Raw genomic sequence first — 25,923 nt, 5'->3', positions numbered from 1 at the left:
GGAGGAGGAGGAGGAGGCAGGGGACCTGGGATATGACTTGCATACCAATACGAAGAGGCAGCACAGGTGAGACCCATCACAGGCACCGTCCCCCTCAGGCAGGGTGTGACCCCTCGTGGGAGGATGGATGAGGCATAATCTCCACAGCAAATGTCTTTTGTGGGCTGCTGCATTGCTAAGATCTTTCGTCTGTATCTAATTTTGTGCTCCCCATCATTTCCGTATTATTCACATGACTTAGAGGGGTGAAATAGGAATGTGTGATCCTTACTATGCAGTTTCTAGAACACAGCCAGGAAGCAAGATGTGCTGCTCACGGCTGACTTGTGAAGACAGATCGCTAACGAGGCTCATTTTAGTTATTGAGTTATTTTTTTTAGGGCAATGCTTGAGGACATCAAAACTACAATCAGGGCCGGAGTGATAGCACAGCGGAAAAGTGTTTGTCTTGCATACAGCCAATACAGGACGGACCCCGGTTCGAATCCCAGCATCCCATATGGTCCCCTGAGCCTGTCAAGAGAGACCTCTGAAGCCAGGAGTAACTCCTGAGCACGACCAGGTGTGACCCCAAAACAACAACAACAACAACAACAACAACAAACTACAATCAGAGGGGCTCATGGAGTTGTGTGGGGCAAAGAATCAAACTCAGGATCTCTGTCTTTGCCACCAGCTGCCTTTTTATCTTTTTCTTTCCTTTTTTTTTTTTTTTTTTTTGGTTTTTGGTTTTTGGGTCACATGTGGCTATGCTCAAGGGTTACTCCTGACTCTGTGCTCAGGGGTCATTCCTGATGGAACTCTGGGGAGCCATATGGGATGCCAGAGATTGAACCCGGGTTGGCCACATGCAAAGCAAATACTCTACCCACTATACTATCTCTCTTGCCTCCTGCGGTGTCCATTCTACAGATGAGAAAAACTGAGCACTGAGAAGGTTCTGTGATTTGACTAGGTCACAGAGGTAGAACCCAGGCACTGACTCCACCACTAAACCCAAAGCCTGAATTCTTGGGCACTGCACTTTATTATTCAGATATTTGCATTAAAAACTCTTAATTACAGGGGCTAGAGCCATAGCACAGCGGTAGGGCATTTGCCTTGCATGCAGTTGACCCAGGACGGACCTGAGTTCGATCCCCAGCATTCCATATAGTTCCCCGAGCTTGCCAGGAGCAATTTCTGAGCACATAGCCAGGAGTAACCCCGAGCATTACTGGGTACGGCCCAAAAACAAACAACGAAAACACAATTCTTCATTACAGGGTTGGAGAGATAGTACAGTGGGTCAAGTGCTGGTCTTGTATTGTGGCTGATCCCAGTTTAATATCCAACACCACATAGGCCTCCTGAGCACTATCAGGAGTGATTCTGAAGCTCAGAGCCAGGAGTAAACCCTGAGCACTGCTGAATGTGTCTCAAAAAAGAACAAACAAACAAACAAGCAAAGTAACAACAAAACAAAAGAAAAACCTACTAGTTATAAAACAAACACACTTCCCAGGAGCCAGACTACTTCCCCAACTCTCTCTTTCTCCTCACACAGGTAGCCTGAGTCACCCAGGACCACGTGCTGAGCCTCCCCAATGCAAATGAACACTAGAAAGCAGAAACCCGGGCTGGAAAGATAGCACAGCACAGCAGCGTATGCCTTGCAAGCAGCCGATCCAGGACCAAAGGTGGTTGGTTTGAATCCCAGTGTTCCATATGGTCCCCCGTGCCTGCCAGGAGCTATTTCTGAGCAGACAGCCAGGAGTAACCCCTGAGCACCGCCAGGTGTGGCCCAAAAACCAAAAAAAAAAAAAGAAAAGGAAAAAAAAAAGAAAGAAAGAAAAAGAAAGCAGAAACCCAGCCACCAGTTCTTTCCTGCTCTTGGCCATTCGGTCATTCAGCAAAGAATTTTGCATCTCCTCTAAATGCCAGCTGTGGGTCTGTGTACCCAAGGCACCAGGCCACACACAGCTGGGCCTCCTCCCAGGCAGACTCTTCCCCCACCTCTGTTTCCTCCTCTATCAACAGAGGAATAGTCTGGACTTCCTGGGGCTGGAGAATATTTCATGAGAAAAACAACTGGAGCTACCCCTGGGGATGGATGTGCAGAGATACATGACAATGAGCACTATGAAATGCTGTGGGGACAAATCAAATTACATAACATGGAAGAAAATACAGTGGTTAGACCACAGGGCCCCTATGTGTCTGACCCAGATTAGATTTCTGGCACCAAGTGGTCCCCCAAGCACTGCCAGCTGGGGTCCAGGTGGATCTAACACAGACAGGGTCATCAAGGTCTCTCTGAACAGCACCACATCCATCTTCAGGCCCAAGTGGTTGAGAACTGCTGGTGGGCTCTCCAGACTTCCTTCAGAGAGCCCCCAAAAAAGTTGTTAGATAGGGCCAAAGAAATAATATAACTGGTAGAATGCTTACCTCACATACAGCTGACCCAAGCAACATGGGTTCCATTCTGGGTACCCCAGAATGTATTCCCTGACCATTGCTGGGTGTGGCCCAAAAACAAAGTCATTAGATCAATAATGGGCTACTATGTGATATGAAAGTTCCATACTGATTTATTGTTCTACTGATATACTTGACATAATTTTTAATAAGCAGCAGGTAAGTTTGCATTACAGAATTATATAATGCACTATATACAGTTACATATTTAGGCTTATTTTCTTTATTTTGGGGGGCACACCTGGTGATGCTCAGGGGTTACTCCTGGCTTAGGGGGACTATATGGGACACCTGGAATCAAACTGAGGTCTGTCCTGGGTCAGCTACATACAAGGCAAACACCCTATCACTGTGCTATCGCATTGGTCCCTAGGCTTAAATTTTTGAGAACCTCACCCAGTGAGGCTCAGGGATTACTCCTGGTGGTGCTTGGAGAACCAGATTTGAACTGAAGTCAGCTGCATGTAAGGCAAGAGTCCTATACACACAACTTATCTCTCCAGCCCCAGCTTGTGTAATTATATAATACAATCCCCCATCTGATGTTATCAATTACATGTTACATAATACACTTACATATAAAAATACCGTTTTCCCCTAAAATATTATATCGGCCATCAATTCATTCTGTGACCTGGTGCATTATATATATATATATATAATATATATATATAAAATATATATATATATATTATATATATTATATATCATAATATATTCCCAGAGTTTCTTTTATGCTCAGTCATCATGCTGTGTTTTCAGACATTGCTTGCTAGCCCCCTAGTGCAGGGCTAGTGTAGGAGCTACATAGCACCTCAACAAATCCCCTTTTGTTGATTTCCTATATCATAAGCATGAAGGAATGATAATTCCTCCAACACTTGTGGAGTTGATCGAATGTCCAGTATGAGAAAGTCTAAGCAGAAGACTTTGGGGCCCGAGCAATAGTATAGCGGGGAGCACACTTGCCTTGCACAAGGCAGACCTGGGTTCCATCCTCAGTACCCCTATGGTTTCCCAAGTACCGCCAGGAGTAATTCCTGAGTGCAGAGCCAGGAGTAACCCCTGAGCATTGCAGGATGTGGCAGAAAAACAGGACAAAAAAATAAATAAATAAGAGTCAACAAGTGTTCAATCATGGCTGAGAGTCCCAAGTAAGTATACATCTTCCTTATTTGAGTCAAGTACCATTAGGGGGCCCGGAGAGATAGCACAGCACAGTTTGCCTTGCAAGCAGCCGATCCAGGACCAAAGGTGGTTGGTTCGAATCCCGGTGTCCCATATGGTCCCCCGTGCCTGCCAGGAGCTATTTCTGAGCAGACAGCCAGGAGTAACCCCTGAGCACCGCCGGGTGTGGCCCAAAATCCAAAATATATATATATATATATATACCATTGGGCACAGCTGCCCATTATTCTGGGCATGAGGGCTCTGAGATCTTCATGTTCCCAAATCCCAGTTGACATTTTCCAACTTGGAATTTGTTTTTGTTTTTCTTTTGAGCCAACCTGGTGACGCTCAGGGGTTACTCCTGGCTCTTAGCTCAGAAATCACTCCTGGCTTGGGGGACCAAATGGGACACCAGGGGATTGAACCGTGTTCTGTCCTAGGCTAGTGCATACAAGGCAAATGCCCTACCACCTGCACCACCGCTCCTGCCCCCCAACTTGAATTTTTGCCAGACCAAAAACGATGGACGCACTGTTGCTTCAATTTTCATTTCCTTGATCAGTTAGTGATTATTTCTAGCCCTTTCCCAGGTGCTCATTGGAAATTGTGGGGATTTTTTTCCCTCCCCTTTTCCTAGAAGTCTCTATCTTGATCTCTTGCTGACTGGCAATCGAGCCTTTCACCTCCTTGATAGTTATCTCTCCTTGAGTTAAGGCTGTAACTATCTTGACTCCATTCTGCTCTGCGGTGTCTGTTCCCTGGTGTTTTAGTTTCCAAGAAATCCTTATTTGCATGTTATCCTATACATCATCCTTCTGCTCTGGGCGTCCCTGCGGTTTGTCTCCTAAGTATTTCCTTTGTGGTCATCAGTGTTATTGTTGGTATCGAGTCCCCTCGAGGTCTCAAGGGTGCCACAGCCTTTTCCAATCTTTCTCCCTGAGGCTCTTGTGCTCCCTAAAGCTTGTAGACACGAGACAGGGGCAAATATTACATCACTTGGAAAGAGGCAGTGCTGGGGCAGATGGAGTCAAAACGGACAAAAGTGGGCCCAGGGTTATATAGTGCAGGGAAAGGCATTTGCCTTACATATGGCCAGCCAGGGTTCAATTCCTAGTATTCCATATAGTCCTCTGAGCCCACCAGGAGTGATTCCTGAATGTACAGCCAGAAATAAGCTCTGAACACAGCCAGTTATAGTCCAAAAAAATGGTTTTTGGGTCACACCCGGCAGCGTTCAGGGTTACTCCTGGCTCTATGCCCAGAAATCGCCCCTGGCAGGCACAAGGGACCATATGAGATGCGGGCATTCGAACCACCAACGTTCTGCATGAAAGGCAAACGCCCTACCTCCATGTTATCTCTCCGGCTCCCAAAAAATTTTTTTTAAAAAAAGACAGAAATGTCTCAGGTTGGGAGCTTCTGAGAGAGGATAGCAAGGGAAGAGATGAAGAGAAAAAATTGCTTCAGGAAAAAGAGAAATAAAATAAGAAAAAACTTTTCTTTTTCACATAAATTGAAATATTCAAATAACTTTATTTGGAATGATCAAACATCCACTTGCACCCAGGCCATCTGGTACGATTTCCGAATCACACATGTTCCCCCAAATACCACTAGAGGTCACTCCTAAGCACAGAGATAGGACTATCCTGTGAGCACTAGGGAGTGTGGTCCCCCAAAGAAAATGGTAGGGTTGTGTAAAGATCAAATGAACTCATATTTTAAAAGCTGGAGTAAAAGGGCCTAAAAAATAGTATAATGGGTAGGGTGCTTGCTTTGCATGCAACTGATCTGGGTTCAATCCTTAGCATCTTAAGTGAGGAGTAATTCCTGAGTCCAGAGCCAGAAGTAACCACTGAGCACCTCCAGTTGTGGCCACCTAAAAACGGAAAAAGTTGGAGGAACAGTGAAGGGGTACAATAAGTACTACAGATGGGCCTGTTACAATTAAAGTAATAGGAGGGGGGCTGGAGAGATAGCACGGAGGTAAGGCGTTTTTGCCTGTGGTTCGAATCCTGGCATCCCATATGGTCCCCCGAGCCTGCCCAGGGGCGATTTCTGAGTGTAGAGCCAGGAGTAGCCCCTGAGTGCTGCCGGGTGTGACCCCCCCCCAAAAAAAAAGTAATAGGAGTAAGAGTAACAGTACAGCTGGTAGGGAATTTAACTTGTATACAATCAACCCATATTCGATTCCCAACACCCTATATGGTCCCCCAAGCCCTCCAGGAATGATCCCTGAGTGCAGAGCCAGGAGTAAACTGTGAACATCATCAAATGTGGCCCCCAAATAAAACAAAACAAAAAAAGTCATAAAGTTTTCTGAGATACCAATGACTTCATTGGAACTAAAACTAGGAATCAAACATGCAGGAGAAGAAACACACACAAAACTGTCTCCTGAGTGTCCCCCGAAACATTTGTGTGTTCTTTCCATGAGTCCTGCAGACACAGGGCATTTCCATCTGTGTGTGGCTTTCCATAAACGAGTCACACTGTAAAAACAAAACCTGCCACTATTCAAACCGAACCGAATGAGCTGAGAATCACGGGTCTAAGAGACAGAAAGATGGAGAGATAGAGCTATAGAGCGTGCCCTGCTGGGTGTTAGGGGTGGAGGCCTGCAGCAGCACCCGGAAACCTCAGCTTGAAGGGATCCCCATGGGAGGGGGAAGGGGGGGATCTTCCGTCTCTCCCCAGCCTCTTCCTTCCCCCTGGCCTGGGGTGGGTGGGGACGGGCAGTTCCTCTTTCCTTCCAAAGCGCGGCAGCCCAGCTCTCAAGGGGCTCAGGAACTAGAGTACTGGGGGGCGGGGGGGGGGGGTTTGAGCCAGCCCCTTGCAATACCTCGGTGCCCCCAGCGGAAACATGAACAGGAAAGACAGCAAGAGGTAAGACCAGGCAAGGAAACAGGGACAGCCCTGCCTTCCTGGGCAAGGGAGGAGAGGCGTTAGAGGAAGGGGGCTGAGAGGGGGGCTCCTTTAGGAGCAGAATTTAGGGGTGCTAGATGGAAAGTATCTTGGAATCCAGAACCCAGCTGGGCTGAGGCTGTGGGCCCACATGCCTGAGTCTTACCCTGCCCATCCTATGCTCTGAATTGCTCTGTGTCCTCCTCTGGGGTTCCCCACCCCACCTGGACTTTCTTTTTTTTGGGGGGGGGAGGCCACACCTGGTGATACTCAATGTTACTTCTGGCTATGCACTTAGAAATCGCTCCTGGCTTGGAGGACCATATGGGATGCTAGGGGGATCGAACTGCAGTCCGTCCTAAGTTAGCGGTGCAAGGCAAACACCCTACTGCTTGCGCCACCGCTCTGGCCCCCCACCTGGACTTTCCAAGCTGGCATCCACCTACCTCCCCATTCCTACTCAAAGCCCCTTGGAATGGAAATTGCAGACTCCTTTGGGGCCCTGCCTCCGGGGAGGGGTTTGTGACGCAAGGCAGTTCCCCAGCCTCCTAAGTCACACCTGGGTGTATTCTGGCACTCACCTCAGAGCTGCACAGAGGCAGGTAAGTGAAAGGACCCACATCTGGTGACAGAGGCTATGCAATGGGGTTCCTCTCACCTGGGCAAGCTTCCCAAGGCCAACGGCTACTGCTCCACCCTGGGCATAGCCCGCTGTCTCATCTGACATGTTCCTGATGGCACAGGGTTCCCCTCCTCATGATATCTGACTAGTTAGTGGTGGTGATTTGGAGGCCTCATTGCTAGCTGTGTGACTTTAGGTAAGTTGCTTGACTGTTCTGTGCCCTCATTTCTTCCTCTCTCCAGAGAGTAATCAAAGTCCCTCCTTGGAGGTGCTTCTAAGTCTGAAGTGAGACAATGGGAAACAGTTTTCAAGCCTGGAGGGCTGAGCTGACAGAGTGCTAGGTGCCTCTCCCAAGTTCCCAGTTCTGGGGGCTGGAGTGACAATATAGTAGGGAAGGTGTTTGCCTTGCATGTGGCTGACCTGAGTTTGATCCCTGGCATCCCATATGGTCCTCTGAGTCCACCAGGAATAATTCCTGGTGCAAGCTAGGATTAACCCCCCTGAGCACTGCCAGGTGTGGGCCTCCTCCCCCCCCAAAAAAAATTTTTTTTCCAGTTCTGTTGTTCTGAGTGGATTGAGTTGTTGGTGTTTATAAAGGATTGAGTTTTGAGACCAGAGCCTCTGCCTGACATAGGTTGGTGCTATCACTCAGCAGGCAGGAACAAGCAAGAATCTGGCAGTGTCCACGCCATACCCCGGGCCTGAGTCTTCTCTCTACAACTTCCCACCTTAGCCTCTGACCAGCCTGGGCCGGCTCCTCCCTTTGCCATGATCAATTTCTGGAAAAGTTCAAGGATGAATGAACTTTTCCTTTTTTCAATTTTTCTTTTGTTTCCCCTTTTTTTTTATTTTTTTTGTTTTGATTTTTATTTTGTTTTGTACTTTGCTTTTTATTACTGGGGGGGGGGCGGTCATCACACCTAGCAGCGCTCAAGGGTTACTCCTGGCTCTATGCTCAGAAATCGCCCCTGGCAGGCACGGGGGACCATCTGGGATGCCGGGATTGGAACCACCGTCCTTCTGCATGCAACGCAAATGCCTTACTTCCACGCTATCTCTCCGACCCCTGTATTTTGCTTTTCAGGCCACACCTAGTGGAGCTCACGGGTTACTCCTAGCTCTGCACTCAGAAATTACTCCTGGCCATTTATAGGGACCATATAGGATACTGGGGATTGATCCCAGGTGGCTGCTTTCAAAGCAAGCATCTTACCTGCTGTAATATCACTCCAATCCCTCTTTTTTTTTTTATTTTTGTTTTGTTGCTGTTGTTATTGGGGGAGGGGGGGTGCTCAGGTGTGAATTCTGGCTCTGCACTCAGAAATTACTCCTGGCATGCTTGGGGGACCATATGGGATACCCGGTTTGGGTCACACCTGGCAGCACTCAGGGGTTACTCCTGGCTCTACACTCAGAAATCGCTCCTGGCAGGCTCGGGGGATTATATGGGATGCCGGCATTCGAACCAATGTTATCTCTCCGCCCTCCCCCATACCCTCTTTCATCTGCCTTTAGCAGGGCCCAAGACCACACTGGCCTTCCTCCCCATCCAGGTTTTTCCATGACCCTCATCTCCCACTAGGCTGGAGCCTGGGGAGCTCCAGGGCATGTGAGACTTATTTTTAAATTTTCCTTGAAGCTGCTTGCCTCCCTGGGGCCTGCCTGGCCAACCTCTCTGCTCACCTGGCTCCTCTCCAGGTCCTAAGCCCAGGAACCTGTCCAGGGACCCAACTAGCAACCAAGACTCAGAGCTTGTCCAGGGATCTGCCACTTTAGTAGAATTGGGGGTGATGGGAAAGGTCTAATCTTGAGGGTCTGTCTGCTCCATGAAAATAGAGAGGAAAGGAGGAATATAACGAACAAAGGGGAAACCTGAAGGGTCTTCCTTAAACCCGGGGGAGTGAGACATTTGGGGGAAATATGGTGAGGTGGGTCTTAAAAGTCAGACAGGAGGGGGCTCTGAAGATCCCTGCAAAAAATATATTTTTTGGAAGGGGGTTGTTGTGTCCCATTCAGGGTCTATTCCTGGGTCTGTGCTGGAGAATGACTTCTGGTGATTGGGGACGACAGGCAGTGGAGGGGTTCAAACAGGGCAGCAGGATGAAAGGCAAGGACCTTACCCACTCTACTATCCCTCTGACCCAGGGAAAAAGTTGTATTGCTTCGCTCCTGGGATGAGTGAAATCGATTGTGGAGTCCTTTTTTTTTTTTTTTTTTTGAGGGGGGGTCACACCTGGCTGTGCTCAGGGGTTACTCCTGGCAGCCTCGGGCGGGGGCATATGGGATGCTAGGAATTGAACCACTGTTGGTCCTGGGTCTGTCACGTGCGAGGCAAATGCCCTTACCACTGTGCTATAGCTCTGGTCCCCGATTCTGCAGTCTTCTGTCCTGATTCTTGGGAGCTCAGAGGGTCTCCCACCAGGTCATCTCTCCCAGGATGCCTTGGTCCTGCTCATTTTAGGGGGTTGGGGGTAGAATCTGGAGAAAGGAATTCTGATGATTCTCTAGCAGGGGTCCTCAAACTTTTTAAACAGGGGGCCAGTTCATTGTCCTTCAGACTGTTGGAGGACCAGATTATAGTAAAAACAAAAATTATGAACAAATTTCCACACACACTGCATATATCTTATTTAGAAGTGAAGAAACAAAATGGTAATAAATACAACATGTGGCCCGCGGGCTGTAGTTTGAAGACCCCTGCAAGGGTCCTTAGTAGTCCTGGTGGGGAAGGTCTTATTCCTTGATTCTCTGGAACTTTTCAGAATAGTGCTGAGAGTCTTTTTCCTGGTCCCCTGAAAGGAGGGGGCTTGGAGGTCTCCTGTGGAAACAGGCATGAAAACCAAGAATGTTCTTGGAGTTTCCAGGCCTGACACTCAGGGGTCCAGTTTTGCCTTTATAGTGCAACACTTCAGGATTCTGCCCCATGGTTTTCTGGGGGTTGTGCCCACAGGAAATCCCACCAGGAATGCCCAGGGAAGACAGGGGGTCGGGGCCGGGCCCGCCAGGCCCGCCGCCACAAAACCTGCCCCAGCCCCCGGGAAATCAGCAAGGTCATGGCATCCATGGCCCTGGGCCGACTCTGCGAGGGCAGCTGCAGCGAGGAGGAGCTGCTGGAGCAGTGCATCCGGTCCTTCGGTGAGGGCCCCCGCACCCCTTTTCCCTCCCCTCCATGCCAAGTGCCCGCCTATCTCTGGACCTCTTTTGATTTGGGGGGTGGGGTGGGGTGCCACAGGTGACTGATACAAGTCTCCATCCTCTTTGGTAAAAGACACCTGAGTTTCCTCTTCCTGAGATGGGACATTCCTGGGGTTCAGGCTACCTCAGACAGGGCCTGCCAGGCTGTTCTGGGCACTGCCCAGACCGGAGCCGGGAAGATGAAGTTGGGTGGCCACGTTCACGCAGATGCTCACAGGCCCGGAGTACCCTTGTCCTGGGTCTATGTGACCAGGTCCCCATGTGACCCCAGGTGACCATGTCCCCGTGTCCGTCCCCCAGACTCTGCTGGAAGCCTGTGCCGCGGTGACCACCTCCTCAACATGGTGCTGGCCATGCACAGCTGGGTTCTACCTTCTGCCCGCCTCGCCACCCGCCTGCTGACCTTATATCCTCCAGGGCCCAAAAAGAGGGCAGTGGGCGGGATAGGGCAGAACCCAGGCAAGACAGGGGCAAGGGAATGGGGTATTGGGGTAGGGGGTGCAGCTCCAGCTGCAACAGAGCCTTGACTCCATCTCAAGTACCAGGAGGCGTCAGGGAGCACACGGGAGCTGAGGCGGCTGCAGATTTGCCACCTGGTCAGGTAGGGAGCCCAGAAAGCATTCCTAGGACTATAAGACACCTCTCAGAACCTCCTTGTTCCCCCAAATCCCACTTTTGATCAGTATTGGGCACAGTGGAAATATTTAAGTCTTGCATGCAGGAGACCCAGGTTCGATTTCCTGCACAGCAAAAACCAAATCAAATAAGCTGGCTCATGGTTCCAATCCTCCTGCTCTCCTCATCCCACTTTTCTCAGAGCCTCTCCCCCGAAGCCACCATCTGTTGACCCCAATCTCACTCCAGAGGTCCCACTATCCTGCTTACTAGTAACCCCACTTGGAAGGTATCTCCCCAATCTACCCACAAACTCCGTGGCCATGTCTGAATCTTCTCTCTGCCCCTAAACTACTTCCAGTTCATTTTTACATCTCTGAACCTTGACCTTCCAGAGACCCCCAAATTCCCTTAGAGATATTCCCTGCTACCTCCCCCCTATCTTGTACTTCACTTCCCACTCCCTTAGGTACTGGCTGACTCGGCACCCTGAAATGCACCAGGAGCCCCAGTTGGAAGAGGCGATAAGTCGTTTCTGGGCCACCGTGGTTCAGGAAGGCAATTCAGCCCAGAGGAGCCTGGGGGACCCCTCCAACCTGTGAGTCAGACCCTCCTCTCCTTCCCCACCCTCTCTTGCCTTCTTATTCCGTCCCCACATCCCACACCCTAAATCCCTCCATTTCCTTTGCCTTGCTCTATCCGCAGACTGAGTCCAGGTGGCCCAGGGCCCCCAGTGCCCATGAGCAGCCCAGGCCTGGGCAAAAAGCGCAAAGTGTCCTTGCTTTTCGACCACCTGGAAACGGGGGAGCTGGCCCAGCACCTCACTTACCTGGAGTTCCGCTCCTTCCAGGCAATCACGGTGAGGAGGCCCTGCTCCCAGCCAGGGTGGTTTGGGGTAGAATGGGAGCAAGAAGGAAAGAACCCTTGTGTGGGTATCAGGTAGGGACCTCAAAGCCACAGACTTGGGGTCCAGGAGAATGAGCTAAGCCAGCTGAAACAAAGGCATCTGCACCCCAAACTCCTCAGTCAGCAACATCTTCTATTTCAGGATAACTGAGCCAATTCTCCACTTTCTTTATGACTCATTTTTCCCACTTGTCAATGTGGCCATTTACTATTGTGGGAGGGGCTAGTGTGGAGCTCAGGGGGCATGTGGTAACTAACATGAGGCCTGAGTTTGACCCTTGACGCCCCAAAATAAAATCGCATATCTCAGTTCCTGGAACCTATTAAGAGCTCCAACTACTAACCATTTTTCCAAGGAGCATTTGGTTCTGTTTTCAGTGCGAGAGGGACTTCATAGCTCCCGCCACAGATCAGGGCCTGAGTCTGGAGCCAAGTGGTCCAGGTGCAAATATTTAATTTTTTCTGTTTTTGTGGCCCTACCCAACGATGCTCAGGGATAACTCCTGGCTCTGCACTCAGGAATCCCTCCGGGGAGGTGCTTGAGAAATATATGAGATGCCAGGAAATGACACTCTGGTTAGTCATGTGCAAAGCAAGTGCCCTACCCATTGTACTATCACTCCAGTCTCTGGGACAACTATTTGAAACGGCCCAGTTGAGAAGTGGGAGCGATAATACAGCAGATAAGGCACTCCTTGCATGCAGCTAACGGAATTCAATCCCTGGCATCACAAATGGTCCCATGAGCCCAGTCACGAGTGACCTCTGAGCATAGAGACAGGAGTAAGCCCTGCGCATTGCTGGGTGTGGCCCAAAAGACAGAAAAAGAAAAAAGAAATAGCCACAGCTGACCTCCTCCACTGATCATCTCACGCCATCCACCTCTGCATGAGCTGTGGCTGCATCTCGGGAAGGGAAGGTGGGGGGGTCTAGTTGCTTCATTTCCTGGCTGTTGAGGGACTAACGATGACCCCTTGAGCGGAACAAGTAGACCTGGTTTCATATCCTCTTAATCCTGCTTCTCTTTGCTAACGATAGGCCTGTCCCAGTGTAGCCTTCAAGCATCCAGGAGAAATTCTCCTCTCACGATGGGAAAGGGACAGGACCTGCCAAGTTGAGTGTAAGGCAGCCACAAGTATGACAAAGTCCCTGAATACTGCCTTGCTCAAAGCTTCTCACTGTGGGGGGCAGGAATGATAGCACAGAGAGGAGGGTGTTTGCCTTGAACGCAAGTCGACCAGGGTTCAATTCCTGGCATCCTATAGGTCCCCCAACCCTCTCAGGAGTGATTTCTGAATGAAGAGCCAGGAGGAACTCCTGAACCCCGCTGGGTGTGGCCCAAACCCCCACAAAAAAATTACACCTGGCAGACTCCGGAGACCCAATAGGATGCCAGGTTCAATTCCCGGTATCCCTCCGACCCTCCCAGAAGTAGTTTTTTGTTTTGTTTTGTTTTCTTGTTTTTTGGGTCACATCGGCGGTGCTCAGGGGTTACTCCTGGCTCTGAGCTCAGAAATTATTCCCTGCAAGTTGAGTGACCATATGGGATGCCAGAAATCAAACTTGGGTCCACCCAGGTCAGCCACATGCAAGGCAAATGCCGTACCACTGTGCTATTTCTCCAGCCCCCACAGTTAAAATATATTTCTTCATAGGATATATTTTCTCATTCCATATGAAAAACTATAGATAGGTGAATTATGTTTACTTTTTGTTTGTTTGTTTAAGGACCATACCCGGAAGCACTCAGGGGTTACTTCTAACTCTACACTCAGAAATTGTTCCTTGTGGGCCGGAGAGATAGTATGAAGATGGGGCATTTGCGTTGCATGCAGAAGGACAGTGGTTCTAATCCCAGCATCCCATATGGTCCTCCAAGCCTGCCAGGAGCGGTTTCTGAGGGTAGAGCCAGGAGTAACCCCTGAGTGTTGCCGGGTGTGACCCAAAAACCAAAAAAAGAAAAAGAAAAAAGAAAAGAAATTGTTCCTGGCAGGCTCAGGGGACCATATGGAATGCCTCGAATCAAACCCAGGTCCTTTCTGGGTCAGCCACATGCAAGGCAAATGCTCTACCACTGTATATCTCTCTGGCTCCCCAGGAGTAATTTCTGTGCCTCAAGCCAGGAGTCATCCATGAGCACCACTGGGTGTGGGAGGGAGGGAAGGAAGGAAGGAAGGAAAGAAGGAAGGAAGGAGGGAGGGAGGGAGGGAGGGAGGGAGGGAGGGAGGGAGGGAGGGAGGGAGGGAGGAAGGAGAGAAAGAGAAAAAAGAAAGAGAAAGAGGAAAGAAAGAGGAAAGAAAGAAAGAAAGAAAGAAAGAAAGAAAGAAAGAAAGAAAGAAAGAAAGAAAGAAAGAAAAGAAAGAAAGAAGAAGAAAGAAAGAAAGAAAAAAGAAGAAAGAAAGAAAGAAGAAAGAAAGAAAGAAAGAAAGAAAAAGAAAGAAAGAAAGAAAGAAAGAAAGAAAGAAAAGAAAAGAAAGAAGAAGAAAAAGAAAGAAAAGAAAGAAAGAAAGAAAGAAAGAAAGAAGAAAAAGAAAGAAAAGAAAGAAAGAGAAAAAGAAAGAAAGAAAGAAAGAAAGAAGAAAGAAGAAAGGAAGGAGGGAGGGAAGGAGGAAGAGAGAAAAAGAGAGAAAAAAGAAGAGAAAGAGAAAAAAGAAAGAGAAAGAAAGAAAGAAAGAAAGAAAGAAAGAAAGAAAAAGAAAGAAAAGAAAGAAAGAAAGAAAGAAAGAAAGAAAGAAAAGAAAGAAAGAAAGAAAGAAGAAAAAGAAAAAAGAAAGAGAAGAAAAGAAAGAAGAAGGAAGAAGAAAGAAAGAAGAAAGAAAGAAAGAAAAGAAAGAAAGAAAAAGAGAAAAAAGAAGAAAGAAAGAAAGAAAGAAAGAAAAAGAAAGAAAGAAAGAAAGAAAGAAGAAGAAGAAGAAGAAGAAGAAGAAAGAAGAAGGAAGGAAAGAAAGAAGAAAGAAAGAAAGAAAGAAAGAAGAAAGAAAGAAAGAAAGAAAGAAAGAAAGAAAGAAGAAAGAAGAAGAAGGAAGAAGGAAGGAAGGAAGGAAAGGAAGGAAGAAAGAAAAGAAAGAAAGAAAGAAAGAAAGAAAGAAAGAAAGAAAGAAAGAAAGAAAGAAAGAAAGAAAGAAAGAAAGAAAGAAAGAAAGAAAGAAAGAAAGAAAGAAAGAAAGAAAGAAAAGAAAGAAAGAAAGAAAACTCTAGTCAATGTCATTGAAATCGGACCCCGCTAGGACGTCAGAGACAGCAAGGGAACAGGCGCCGAGGGTCCCCACCGCACCCCTGATCCCCAATCTCTCCGCAGCCCCAGGACCTGCGGGACTACGTTCTGCAGGGCTCGGTGCCGGGCGGCTCGGCCCTGGAGGGCTCCGTGGGGCTCAGCAACAGCGTGTCCCGCTGGGTGCAGGTCATGGTGCTGAGTCGGCCGGGGCCGGCACAGCGCGCGCAGGTGCTGGACAAGTTCATCCAAGTGGCGCAGGTGAGACGCTCCGCGGCTTGGGCAGTGCTCCCCGAATGGGCGTGGCCCCAATGTGAGCCTATAGGTCTCTGTAGGTCACGCCCCTTGTGTGGCCACGCCCCGTTGTGCCACGCCCCACTCTCTGAGTCCTGAGTCGGAACTTCTTCACCAGCGTCGATTTCACCTCCCCTGCCGAGTGACAGTGCAGTGGTAAGGCCAGTTGGCCTTGCACGCAGCTGACCCAGGACAGAACTGGGTTCGATCCCCAGCGTCCCATATGGTCCCCCAAGCCAGGAGCGGTTTCTGAGCGCAGAGCCAGGAGTAACCTCTGAACGTCACCGGGTGTGGCCCCAAAAACAAAAACAAAACAAAACAAAAAAACAGATTTCACCATGCAAAAAACCCGTAGTCGATTTCCCTCCTGGCAACATCTCCTAAGCCAGTTTGTCTGTTTTGTTTTGTTTTGTTTTGTTTTGTTTTGTTTTGTTTTGTTTTGGGGGGGTTACTCTGCAGTCAGGAATCACTCCTGGGAGGATCCTATAGGATGCTGAGGATCAAACCCAGGACGCCGCGTGTAAAGCAATTGCCTTACCCATTGTGTTATTGCTTGGGCCACACTATCCAAATATTTTTATCCTCGAGGCAGTCAACGCAAACTCTTTTATGCACCCCCTAACCACAAACACACACACACACACACACACACACACTTCTGCAGCATCCTCCTTCCTCCTCCCCACTGCAGGTGTCTCAGCTATGGGACAACCAAACACACCTTCCCATCCCATCAGGTATCCCCTTCCCCCACTCCCTCTCAGAAATCCTCCTCCCTTCAGTAGAAAAGGGAACCCTCCTTCCTCTTCAGCCACCCCCTTTTGCACTTCCTCGCAGGCCACGCCCTTCCTCTAACGTCTAGCACCCTGCTTCTTCCTGCCCCCACCCCTTGGAATTGGGATTCCCTCGTCTGTGGGAAAGGTTGTCCTCCATGGTCCCAGTGCCAGCCACAGAGAAATGCATAGCAAAGCTTGTGATGGGAGGGAGAGCTCAGAATGCAGGCCTGGGAGGCTGGAGGCATAGTATAGGGATTAAAGCAATTACTTGCTTAGTTCTGCCAGCTGGGGTTCCATCCGGACCCCCATATGGTTTTCTTTTTTTTTTTTTTTTTGGTTTTTGGGCCACACCCGGCGGTGCTCAGGGGTTACTCCTGGCTGTCTGCTCAGAAATAGCTCCTGGCAGGCACAGGGGGAACATATGGGACACCGGGATTCGAACCAACCACCTTTGGTCCTGGATTGGCTGCTTGCAAGGCAAATGCCGCTGTGCTATCTCTCCGGGTCCCCATATGGTTTTCTAAGCACTGCCCAGAGTAAATCCCAAATGCAGAGCCAGGAGTAACCTCTCAGCTTCTTCAGATGTGGCTCCAAAAGAAAAATTGCAAGCCTAGGTTTGATCCCCAGTACTGCTGGGTGTAGCCCCAAAAAGAATCTTTCAAAAGGGGAAGATAAGACTACTTGCGTGGTGTCAGGCTGACCCACACCAACTCACTGTCACCTGTGCCCAATTTTTTTGTGTGTGTGGTTTTTGGGTCACACCCAGCAGTGCTCAGGGGTTACTCCTGGCTCCATGCTCAGAAATTGCTCCTGGCAGGCACGGGGGACCATATGGGACGCCAGGATTCGAACCGATGACCTTCTGCATGAAAGGCCTTACCTCCATGCTATCTCTCCGGCCCCCCAATTATTTTTTGAGGGGTGGCTGCACCTGGCAGTGTTCAGGGGTTACTCCTAACTCTACCTCAAGAATTACTCCTGGCAGTATTTGGACCATATAGGATGCCAGGTCTTGAACCTGGGCCAGCCATGTGCAAGGCCATAATATTCCAGCTATACTATCACTCGAGCCACTGAGCCCAATTCTTTTTTTTTTTTTTTTTTGGTTTTTGGTTTTTGGGTCACACCCGGCGGTGCTCAGAGGTTACTCCTGGCTGTCTGCTCAGAAATAGCTCCTGGCAGGCACGGGGGACCATATAGGACACCGGGATTCGAACCAACCACCTTAGGTTCTGGATCGGCTGCTTGCAAGGCAAACACCGCTGTGCTATCTCTCCGGGCCCTGAGCCCAATTCTTGTTTTGTTTTTAGGTCACATCCAGCCAGTTACTCCTGGCTCTGCATTCAGAAATCATTCCTGGCAAGCTCAGGAGAACATATGGAATGCCAGAGATTGAACCAGGGTTAGATGTGTGCAAGGCAAACACCCTCTCCCCGCTGTGCTATCGCTCCAGCCCCTGTGCCTATTTCTTTGTTATTTTTTAGCAGTTTATTTATTTATTTATTAGTTGATTGGTTTGGGGCCCATATCCGACAATGCTCAGGGGTTACTCCTGGCTCTGCACTTAGAAATTGCTCCTGGCAAGTTCGGGGGGACTATATGGGATGCCAGGAATCGAACCCGGTCTGTCCCCGGTCAGCGCATGCAAGGCAAACACCTTTCTACTGGGCTATCTCTCTGGCCCCAAGTGCCTAATTCTTTGTGTGTGTGTGTGTGTGTGTGTGTGTGTGTGTGTGTGTGTGTGTGTGTGTGTGGTTTTTGGTTCACACCGGGCAGTGCTCAGGGGTTATTCCTGGCTCCAGGCTCAGAAATTGCTCCTGGCAGGCACAGGGGACCATATGGGACGCCGGGACCGGAACCGATGAAAGGCAAACACCTTACCTCCATGCTATCTCTCCGGCCCCTCAAGTGCCTAATTCTTAATTCTGCCAAGAATCTCCCCTCTCCCATGCTCAGCATAGTCTGATCCCAGCTGTCTGATATTTCTCTGAATACCCCATTCCTGTAGAGCCCCCAAACCTTCCCTACTCCCCAATGTTTTCAGACTTCACCTCACGGCACCATGCCTAGCACTTGCATGAGGTTCACAGACATGTTTGTTTGTGCCCATTCGTGCCAGACACCTTCACCAGTCCACATTCACGTATGCCTGACACCAGCTCTCTGGGGAGGAGTTAGATCATCTGAACCTTGGCTTTATCTGACTCTTCGACACACACCCGTTTCCTCCTTGTCTGTCCTTTGCAGAAGCTGCACCAGCTGCGTAATTTCAACACGCTGATGGCCGTGACTGGGGGCCTATGTCACAGCGCCATCTCCAGACTCAAGGACTCCCATGCACACCTGAGCCCTGACAGCACCAAGGTAACCCAGGACCACTCTCCCCAACTTCCAGCAATGCACCCCATACACACTCTCTCCCCCCAGCCCTCTGCAGCCCTTCCCAGAGTCCTGGGCCACAGACTTTGCTTCTCCAAACCCCACAGACCCCAGGCCCTGTAGTCAGGCCCTAGCCTTGGTCTGGCCTCTCCCCAATCCCTCTTTGGCCATCTCGAGCTGAAGGGGCAGATGGGTGGAGGAACACAAAGAAGAAAGTACTGTCAGGCTGGTGTGAACCCCACAGACGCCCCCATCTGGGCCGCCCATAGGATAAGATGGAGTAGAATGTCCTGAGATGCATCTGGGGATACAAGTCATTTGTGAGACTATTATGTGACTGAGGCCTGAGAACAGCAGAAAATGGGGGTGCAGAAGCCCCCCTGCCAGCTAAATGCCGTGTGTGGTTGAGCTGCATCCATAGGGCAATGGGGAGGCCAAAGCAAAGTTGGGGAATTGTGGTAGTTGGGGTCAGATTTGACAAATTGCTAGAGGGAGGGGCCGGAGTGGTGGCACAAGTGGTAGGGTGTTTGCCTTGCACACACTAAACTAGGAGGGACTGAGGTTCAATTCCCCAGCATCCCCCAAGCCAGGAGCAATTTCTGAGCAGATAGCCAGGAATAACCCCTGAGCATCACTGGGTGTGGCTCAAAAACCAAAAATAAAAAAACAAAAAAAATTGCTAGAGGGAAAGGAAGGCAGTGTGGACAGAGTTTCGAGATGAGGACCCAAAAGAGAGTTTGGTAATGGGCAGAATCCAAAGTAGGGCCTGGAAGGGCTTTAGGGTTCTGAGCTCACCCAGGAAGCTGGTGAAACTGGGGTGTGGGGTAAGGTGCTGCCCCTACACCACTCTCCTAACTGGCCTCCAATAACACAGGCCCTGCTGGAGCTGACAGAACTTCTCGCCTCCCATAACAACTATGCCCGCTACCGCCGCACCTGGGCCAGTTGCACAGGCTTCCGGCTACCCGTTCTTGGGGTACACCTCAAAGACCTGGTGTCCCTGCATGAGGCCCAACCCTACCGGCAGTCAGATGGCCGCCTGCACCTCTCCAAGCTCAACAGCCTCTACCTCCGGCTGCAGGAGCTGGAGGCCCTCCAGAGGCAGCGGCCCCCGGGCAGTGCCAACCAGGACCTGCTGCATCTGCTCATGGTGAGTCTCCCAGACCCTGTGCTGGCATTTAGGGCCCAGGTGGGCCTGTGGGACCAGCATGCTTCTGGGGATCTTGCTAGATGTGTGGCTTTAAACAAAGTCACCAAACCCCTGGACCACAGTTTCCTAATCTGCAAAATGGGAATGATAATAGGACCTTCTATCTCTGGGGCCTGGAGATGGCTCAAGGGGCTGAGCACTTGCAAACTAAGGACTGTAGGGTCTCCCCACAAAACTTCAGGAGCAACCCTAGAGTGAGCCAAGAGTAACCCCCTATACATCAGATGTGCCCCCAAATAAAACCAAAGCAAAACAAAACTTCAATAATAAGAATAATATCTTGGGGCCGGCGAGGTGGCGCTAGAGGTAAGGTGTCTGCCTTGCAAGCGCTAGCCAAGGAAGGACCATGGTTCGATCCCCGGGCATCCCATATGGTCCCCCCAAGCCAGGGGCAATTTCTGAGCCCTTAGCCAGAAGTAACCCCTGAGCATCAAATGGGTGTGGTCCGAAAAACCAAAAAAAAAAGAATAATATCTATCCTAGGATCCACTTCAGAGAGTGGGTGAGAAGAATCTACCAACAATACAATTCACATAAAACCCTTGAAGAGTGTTGGACAAAGGAACTCAAGGTCACAGATGTCTCTGCCCCCCCCTCACAAGTCCCAGCAATTCTTTGATCTTTTTTTTTTTTTTTTTTTTTTTTTTGGTTTTTGGGTCACACCCAGCGATGCTCAGGTGTTACTCCTGGCTGTCTGCTCAGAAATAGCTCCTGGCAGGCACGGGGGACCATATGGGACACCGGGATTCGAACCAACCACCTTTGGTCCTGGATCAGCTGCTTGCAAGGCAAACGCTGCTGTGCTATCTCTCCGGGCCCAATTCTTTGATCTTTTGATCTGGGCTCCAGAGTGCTTTGGGTCTTCATACTCCAGACCCCAGTTTGAGTGTATCCAACCATCTAAATCAAAAGCAAATAAATAAATAACCACTTGCTAGAAACCAGGCAATTGGTCCCCCCAAGCCAGGGGCAATTTCTGAGCGCTTAGCCAGGAGTAACCCCTGAGCATCAAATGGGTGTGGCTCCCCCTCCCAAAAAAAAAAGATGGTTTTGGGGACCTCAGAGAACAGGGGCACTCAGAAGAGGTGAGACAGGGCACTCGGGCAGGGGTAGGACTGGAATGTGGGGGTGTAATGCCCTGTGTACCCCCAGCTCTCCCTGGATCTCTTCTACACCGAGGATGAGATCTACGAACTTTCTTACTCCCGAGAGCCCCGCTGTCCTAAGAACCTGGTGAGACCCGATTTCTAACCTCTGACCCCAGCACCCCTTGGCCTCTGACCTCCAATAGCCACAGCTGCACCCTGACTAACTTGGCCCTTCTGCCCCTCCCCCAGCCACCCTCCCCCTTCAAAGAGCCCCTGGTGGTGGAGTGGGCCCCCGGCGTGACCCCCAAGCCCGACAGGATCACACTGTGCCGCCACGTGGAGCAGTTGGTAGAGGTGAGGTAGGGGCCAGGGTCTGACCTAGGAGGGCAGTGGGAGCCCAGAAAATTCCAGAGGCCTGACTCATCTTTCCCCACCTTGCCCCCAAGTCTGTGTTCAAGAACTACGACCCTGAAGGCCGAGGGACCATCTCTCAGGATGACTTTGAGCGACTCTCCGGCAACTTCCCTTTTGCCTGCCATGGGCTTCACCCACCCACTCGCCAGAGGTAAGCCTCCCCCCCCCCATGCCCCTCATGGCCCTGGGGTCCGGGATCCCCAGGCCAGCATCTCTGAGACCGGCTTTGTCCCAGGACCGGCTCTTTCAGTCGCACTGAACTGACCGAGTACCTGCTGAGGGCCAGCGCCATCTGCTCCAAACTGGGCCTGGCCTCCCTGCACTCCTTCCACGAGGTCACCTTCCGCAAACCCACCTTCTGTGACAGCTGCAACGGCTTCGTGAGTCTCTGTCCACTACTAAGTCCACCCCAGGGCCCTTACTCCTCATGGCCAGCCCCGCTCAGAGGCACTCTCAGACCCCCAAAGGACAGAAAATCCATCCTCTGTCTAGTCACTCAAAAATCCCTCCACATCGGGGCCGGGCGGTGGCGCTAAAGGTAAGGTGCCTGCCTTGCCTGCGCTAGCCTTGGATGGACCGTGGTTCGATCCCCCGGTGTCCCATATGGTCCCCCAAGCCAGGAGCAACTTCTGAGCACATAGCCAGGAGTAACCCCTGAGCATTACCGGGTGTGGCCCAAAAACCAAAAAAAAAAAAAAAAAAAAAAATTCCTCCACATTATAAGCTAGAGCATAGTCCAGTGCACAGAGTGCTTGCCTTGCACATAGATGTCTCAGGGGTTTTCTTGGGTGGTGGGGGCCACACCTGGTGGTGCTCAGGGGTTACTCCTGGCTATGTGCTCAGAAATCGCTCTTGCCTTGGGGGACCATATGGGACATCAGAGGATCGAACCGCTGTCCATCCTAGGTTAGCGCATGCAAGGCAAACACCCTATCGCTTGCACCACTTCTCCGGTCCCCAGATGTCTCAGGTTTGATCCCCAGCATCTCAAATAGTCCCAAACAGGAGTGGTCCCTGAGCACAGAGCCAGGAGCAAGCCCTGAGCACCTCTGGGTGGGTGTGGCGCAAAGCAAACCAATGCCAACCAAAAAACCCTCCACTCAGAGATTTGTCACCTAAGACTGGGGGTATAGGTGGAGTGGGAAGGGGGCTGGGCTGGCTAGTGGACAGTTCAGTTTGTGCAGAGGCACCAAGAGGGTTTCTGAAACTCCACAGAGCCCCAGCCCCAGCAGACATGTCCATGCAGAACCAGCCTCCAGCCTCTGGAACTTTCAGAGCCTGCATCACCCCTGGATTTTGGGGTCCCACAGATGCTGGCTCCCAGCAAGCTCACTGTCTCTGAACCAAGACCAGTCATCAAATCAGGCCCCTTCCTGACCATGCTCTGTATTACTGGCTACTTCCTGTTGACTCTTAGGGACCCAGGTCCTCGGGACACCGTGCTAATATTCAAGTGTTGCTGTTAACCCCATTGTTTACTAAACTCTCACATTCTAGGCGGTGGCACAAACTCTCCAGATCCTGTGAGCCCTCAGATCCCCCTCACTTTGAGCAGGGCCTTATGTGCACCCCTTGCTCTTATACCCCTGTGCCCTGCCCCCCATTCTCCACAGACCTGCCACCTTCTTCTGCTTCTATTCCAGCTCTGGGGAGTCACCAAGCAAGGCTACCGCTGTCGGGGTAAGTGGGGCAGCAGGGGATTCTGCAGGCTGGAATAAGGGGGGCACAGCCTGGGCTTCATCTTCCTTATCCCCAACCTCCCCCAGACTGTGGACTGTGCTGTCACAAGCAGTGCCGGGACCAGGTGAAAGCTGAGTGTAAGAGGCCAGTGGCCAAGGGAGATGGGGGGACCCTGGCCGTGCCTAGCACCCCAACAGTTCCTCCTATCAGCAGCCCCGGTAAAACCTCAGGTGAGCAATTCTGAGAAGGAACCTGGGAGTTGGGGACTTTCTTCCAGATCAGGGGGCTCATCCTCTCACCCTACACCCGTAAACCACCTCCTATATACCCCCCCATATCTTTCCTACATGCTGTCCATGGATCCAGAAACGGGAAACCACATCTGCCATGTTTGGACCCAGACAGAACCCCCACCTCCTGCCTGGGAACCAGAGCCGGTGAGAAAGGATTGTCCCCTCTCCTGAATTGATCACAAGGAAACCATTTCTCCAGTGGGGTGTGGGTGATGTGTGAAGGTGAAATGGTAAAAACGAGTCCAGGGCAACCATGGCAGGGGCAGGAGGGTGGAAGTTCAGGTTGGCAGTGAATATTGATACTAAAGTAGGAATTTTACTCTGTTGGGCTGGAGAGAGAATGCAGTGGAGAAGGTGCATGCTTAACATAAAGTTGAACCAGGTTTGAAACCCCAATACTCCATAGGGTCCCCCAATCCCTGCCAGGTAGGATCTCTGTGCTCAGAGCCAGGAGTAACCCCTGAGTGCTGCCAGGTATGATCCAGAAACAATGAGAGAGAGAGAGAATTCACCATCAGGGAGAGGATATAGCCAGCTACTAGAGCAGAAAAGAGACTTAAGAAGAGAGGAAATGGGAGTAACAACTTGAGGGCCCACAGGTCAGTAGGGCAAATCCCACTTGTAAAGGTAGAGACAGGAAGTAGGGTCAATCCTTGGTGACAATATGACTCTGCCCCCTTTGCTGTCCTTCATTTTAACCAGGACAGAGTGTAGGGCCAGGGAAGACAGCACAGAGGTGCAGGCAGGGACCCTATTACTGGGTGGAGTCCAAGACACCCCAAGTCACACCACGGCCTGGGCAGTCCCCGGCTCATGGACTTCCGGATAGAGCCAGCCCAGTTGGCCTAATTGGCCAAGAATCAGAAGGAGGACCCCCCTAGACCCCATGAGTACCACTTGGAAGGCCCCCCCACAAAAGGTCTGGGTGTGGCTCTGGCCCTAGCAGTGAAATGCCTTAACCTGCTCCCATCACCCTCTTTTCCCCCTCCCAGGACCCCCTCCCAGTGCCAGTCATGGCACCCATCCAGCCCTCCAAGCCCAGCTCCTAGAGCTCATCAGGATTTCTCTCCCGCATCCTGAGTCCTGAGTCCTGTACTTGGCCTTCCGTGGATCTCCCCAAGGCACCGTGGTCTTCCCAGCCTCCTGCCCCCATGGAAGTGTTTAACCTTGTCGATCTACTTTTCTTTCCTTCCTCTGTGCCAGTGCTGTTCCTGGTACGCCTACTTGCCCGGCCATGCTGAAACTCCAACTCCCCAGTTCTGGCAGAGCTCTGCTCTCCTGAAAGGATGCTCAGGAAGACTGGGGCACTATGGGTGGGAGGTAAACCCCGCCCTGAGGTCTGCTGCCCCAGGAAACTACTGGAAGTGGCAGGAGTGGCAGGAGGAAAGAGGGTGGCAGAATTCCAACTTTGGGCTCTAGAACAGCAGAGAAAGAGCAGTGGGAGCTTGGCTCTCCCCATATGCGGCTCCATCACTCAGGGCAAAGCCAAAGTCTTGACCAAGGCCCATCCCACCTCACCCCATCAGCCCCATTCCCTCCCATCATTCACCCACCCCCTTTGGCTTCCAAAGTTCCTAAACAGGCCCCCAAATCCTACCTCAGGGCCTTTGCATGATCATGGCTCTTCCCAAGATGCCCCCTCACCCTCTCTGGGATTCCAGTTTCAGAGTGTCTGCTCTCTGGGGCTCCCCTGACTATACTCAACTCACTTTCCTGGGGCAACAGGGTTGCAGCCCTATCCTTGTCCTTCCCACTTCACTTTGCCAAGTACTCCCCCACTAGAGGACCCCACATGTTTCATCTCTAGCCCTTCTCGCTAGAAATGGCAGCTCTAGGTGGACTGAGGATTTTAATTTTGTTTGTTTTGGGGTTTGGGGCCACACTCAGCATTGTTCAGGGTTACTCTGGGCACTGTGATCAGAAGTGTGTGATGCCAGGGAACCATAGGTGATTAAACCTGAGTGAGCCATGTGCAAGGCAAACACCCTTTGATTGCTTGGCCCCTCCAGCCCCCTGAGCTGAGGTTTTTATTCCCTTTATCTTCTGCAACAGCCAACCCCACAGGGAGTCCACAGCAGGAATTGCAAGTACCTGTGTGTCTCATACTCATACCCACTAGCCACAGGAAGGGAAAGCTGTACCCCTAAAAAGCAAAGAATGTTAGGGCTCAGAGGATGAGTACAGAGTTGAGTATGCCTGCCTGAGAAGCACTTGGTCATGAGTTTGAATACATGGCAGCCGCATGCACCAAGTATGACTTTGAGAAATTTTAGTATGTTCCCTATGTCACAAGTGATTTCTGGCCACAGCCAGGTTGCAAAAAGAGGAAAGACACCCCGACCCCAGGCAAGCTACACCACAACTAAAAAGATATACAGATATACACCTAGAAGGGCCACGTCCGGTGAGCAAGTGTGTACCCCTGGCACCCCTGGGAGAAACACAGCCATAACTGTGAGCCCCAGTTAAGAGTGTGACCTTGGGGGCAGGAGAGATAGCATGGAGGTAAGGCGTTTGCCTTGCATGTAGAAGGTCGGCATCTCATATGGTCCCCTGAGCCTGCCAGGGGTGATTTCTGAGCTTAGAGCCAGGAGTAGCCCCTGAGTGTCACAAGGTGTGGCTCAAAAACCAAAAAAAAAAAGAGTGTGACCTCAAGGGCCAGAGCAATAACACAGTGTGGGTAGGGCATTTGTCTTACACACAGAG

The 25,923-nt window shown here is 50.7% G+C and overlaps 2 protein-coding genes across 2 annotated transcripts in view; one reads left to right on the top strand and one right to left on the bottom strand.

Annotated features, from left to right (window-relative positions):
* The window catches only part of RYR1 (ryanodine receptor 1), a 122,005-nt gene extending 121,651 nt beyond the window's left edge, over nt 1-354 (bottom strand). The window contains exon 1 of the mRNA XM_049787473.1: nt 318-354. Within this exon, the coding sequence (XP_049643430.1) occupies nt 318-354 (37 nt within the window). The remainder of the gene's footprint in view (nt 1-317) is intronic.
* Nucleotides 355-6,493: 6,139 nt separating this feature from the next.
* On the top strand, nt 6,494-24,266 carry RASGRP4 (RAS guanyl releasing protein 4). Its single transcript, XM_049787472.1, has 17 exons — nt 6,494-6,516; nt 10,107-10,291; nt 10,652-10,785; nt 10,891-10,952; nt 11,436-11,564; nt 11,672-11,825; nt 15,171-15,344; nt 18,401-18,517; nt 19,407-19,682; nt 20,895-20,975; nt 21,080-21,184; nt 21,277-21,395; nt 21,480-21,624; nt 22,888-22,924; nt 23,011-23,154; nt 23,261-23,361; nt 24,210-24,266. The coding sequence occupies exons 1-17, from the start codon at nt 6,494-6,496 to the stop codon at nt 24,264-24,266; spliced, it is 2,043 nt and encodes a 680-aa protein (XP_049643429.1).
* Nucleotides 24,267-25,923: the final 1,657 nt, after the last annotated feature.

This window comes from Suncus etruscus, chromosome 14, assembly GCF_024139225.1.
Source record: "Suncus etruscus isolate mSunEtr1 chromosome 14, mSunEtr1.pri.cur, whole genome shotgun sequence".
In the NCBI taxonomy this organism is placed as follows: Eukaryota; Metazoa; Chordata; class Mammalia; order Eulipotyphla; family Soricidae; genus Suncus; species Suncus etruscus.
The sequence above is the reverse complement of the archived record's forward strand: the minus strand, read 5'-3'. Positions and strand labels throughout refer to the sequence as shown.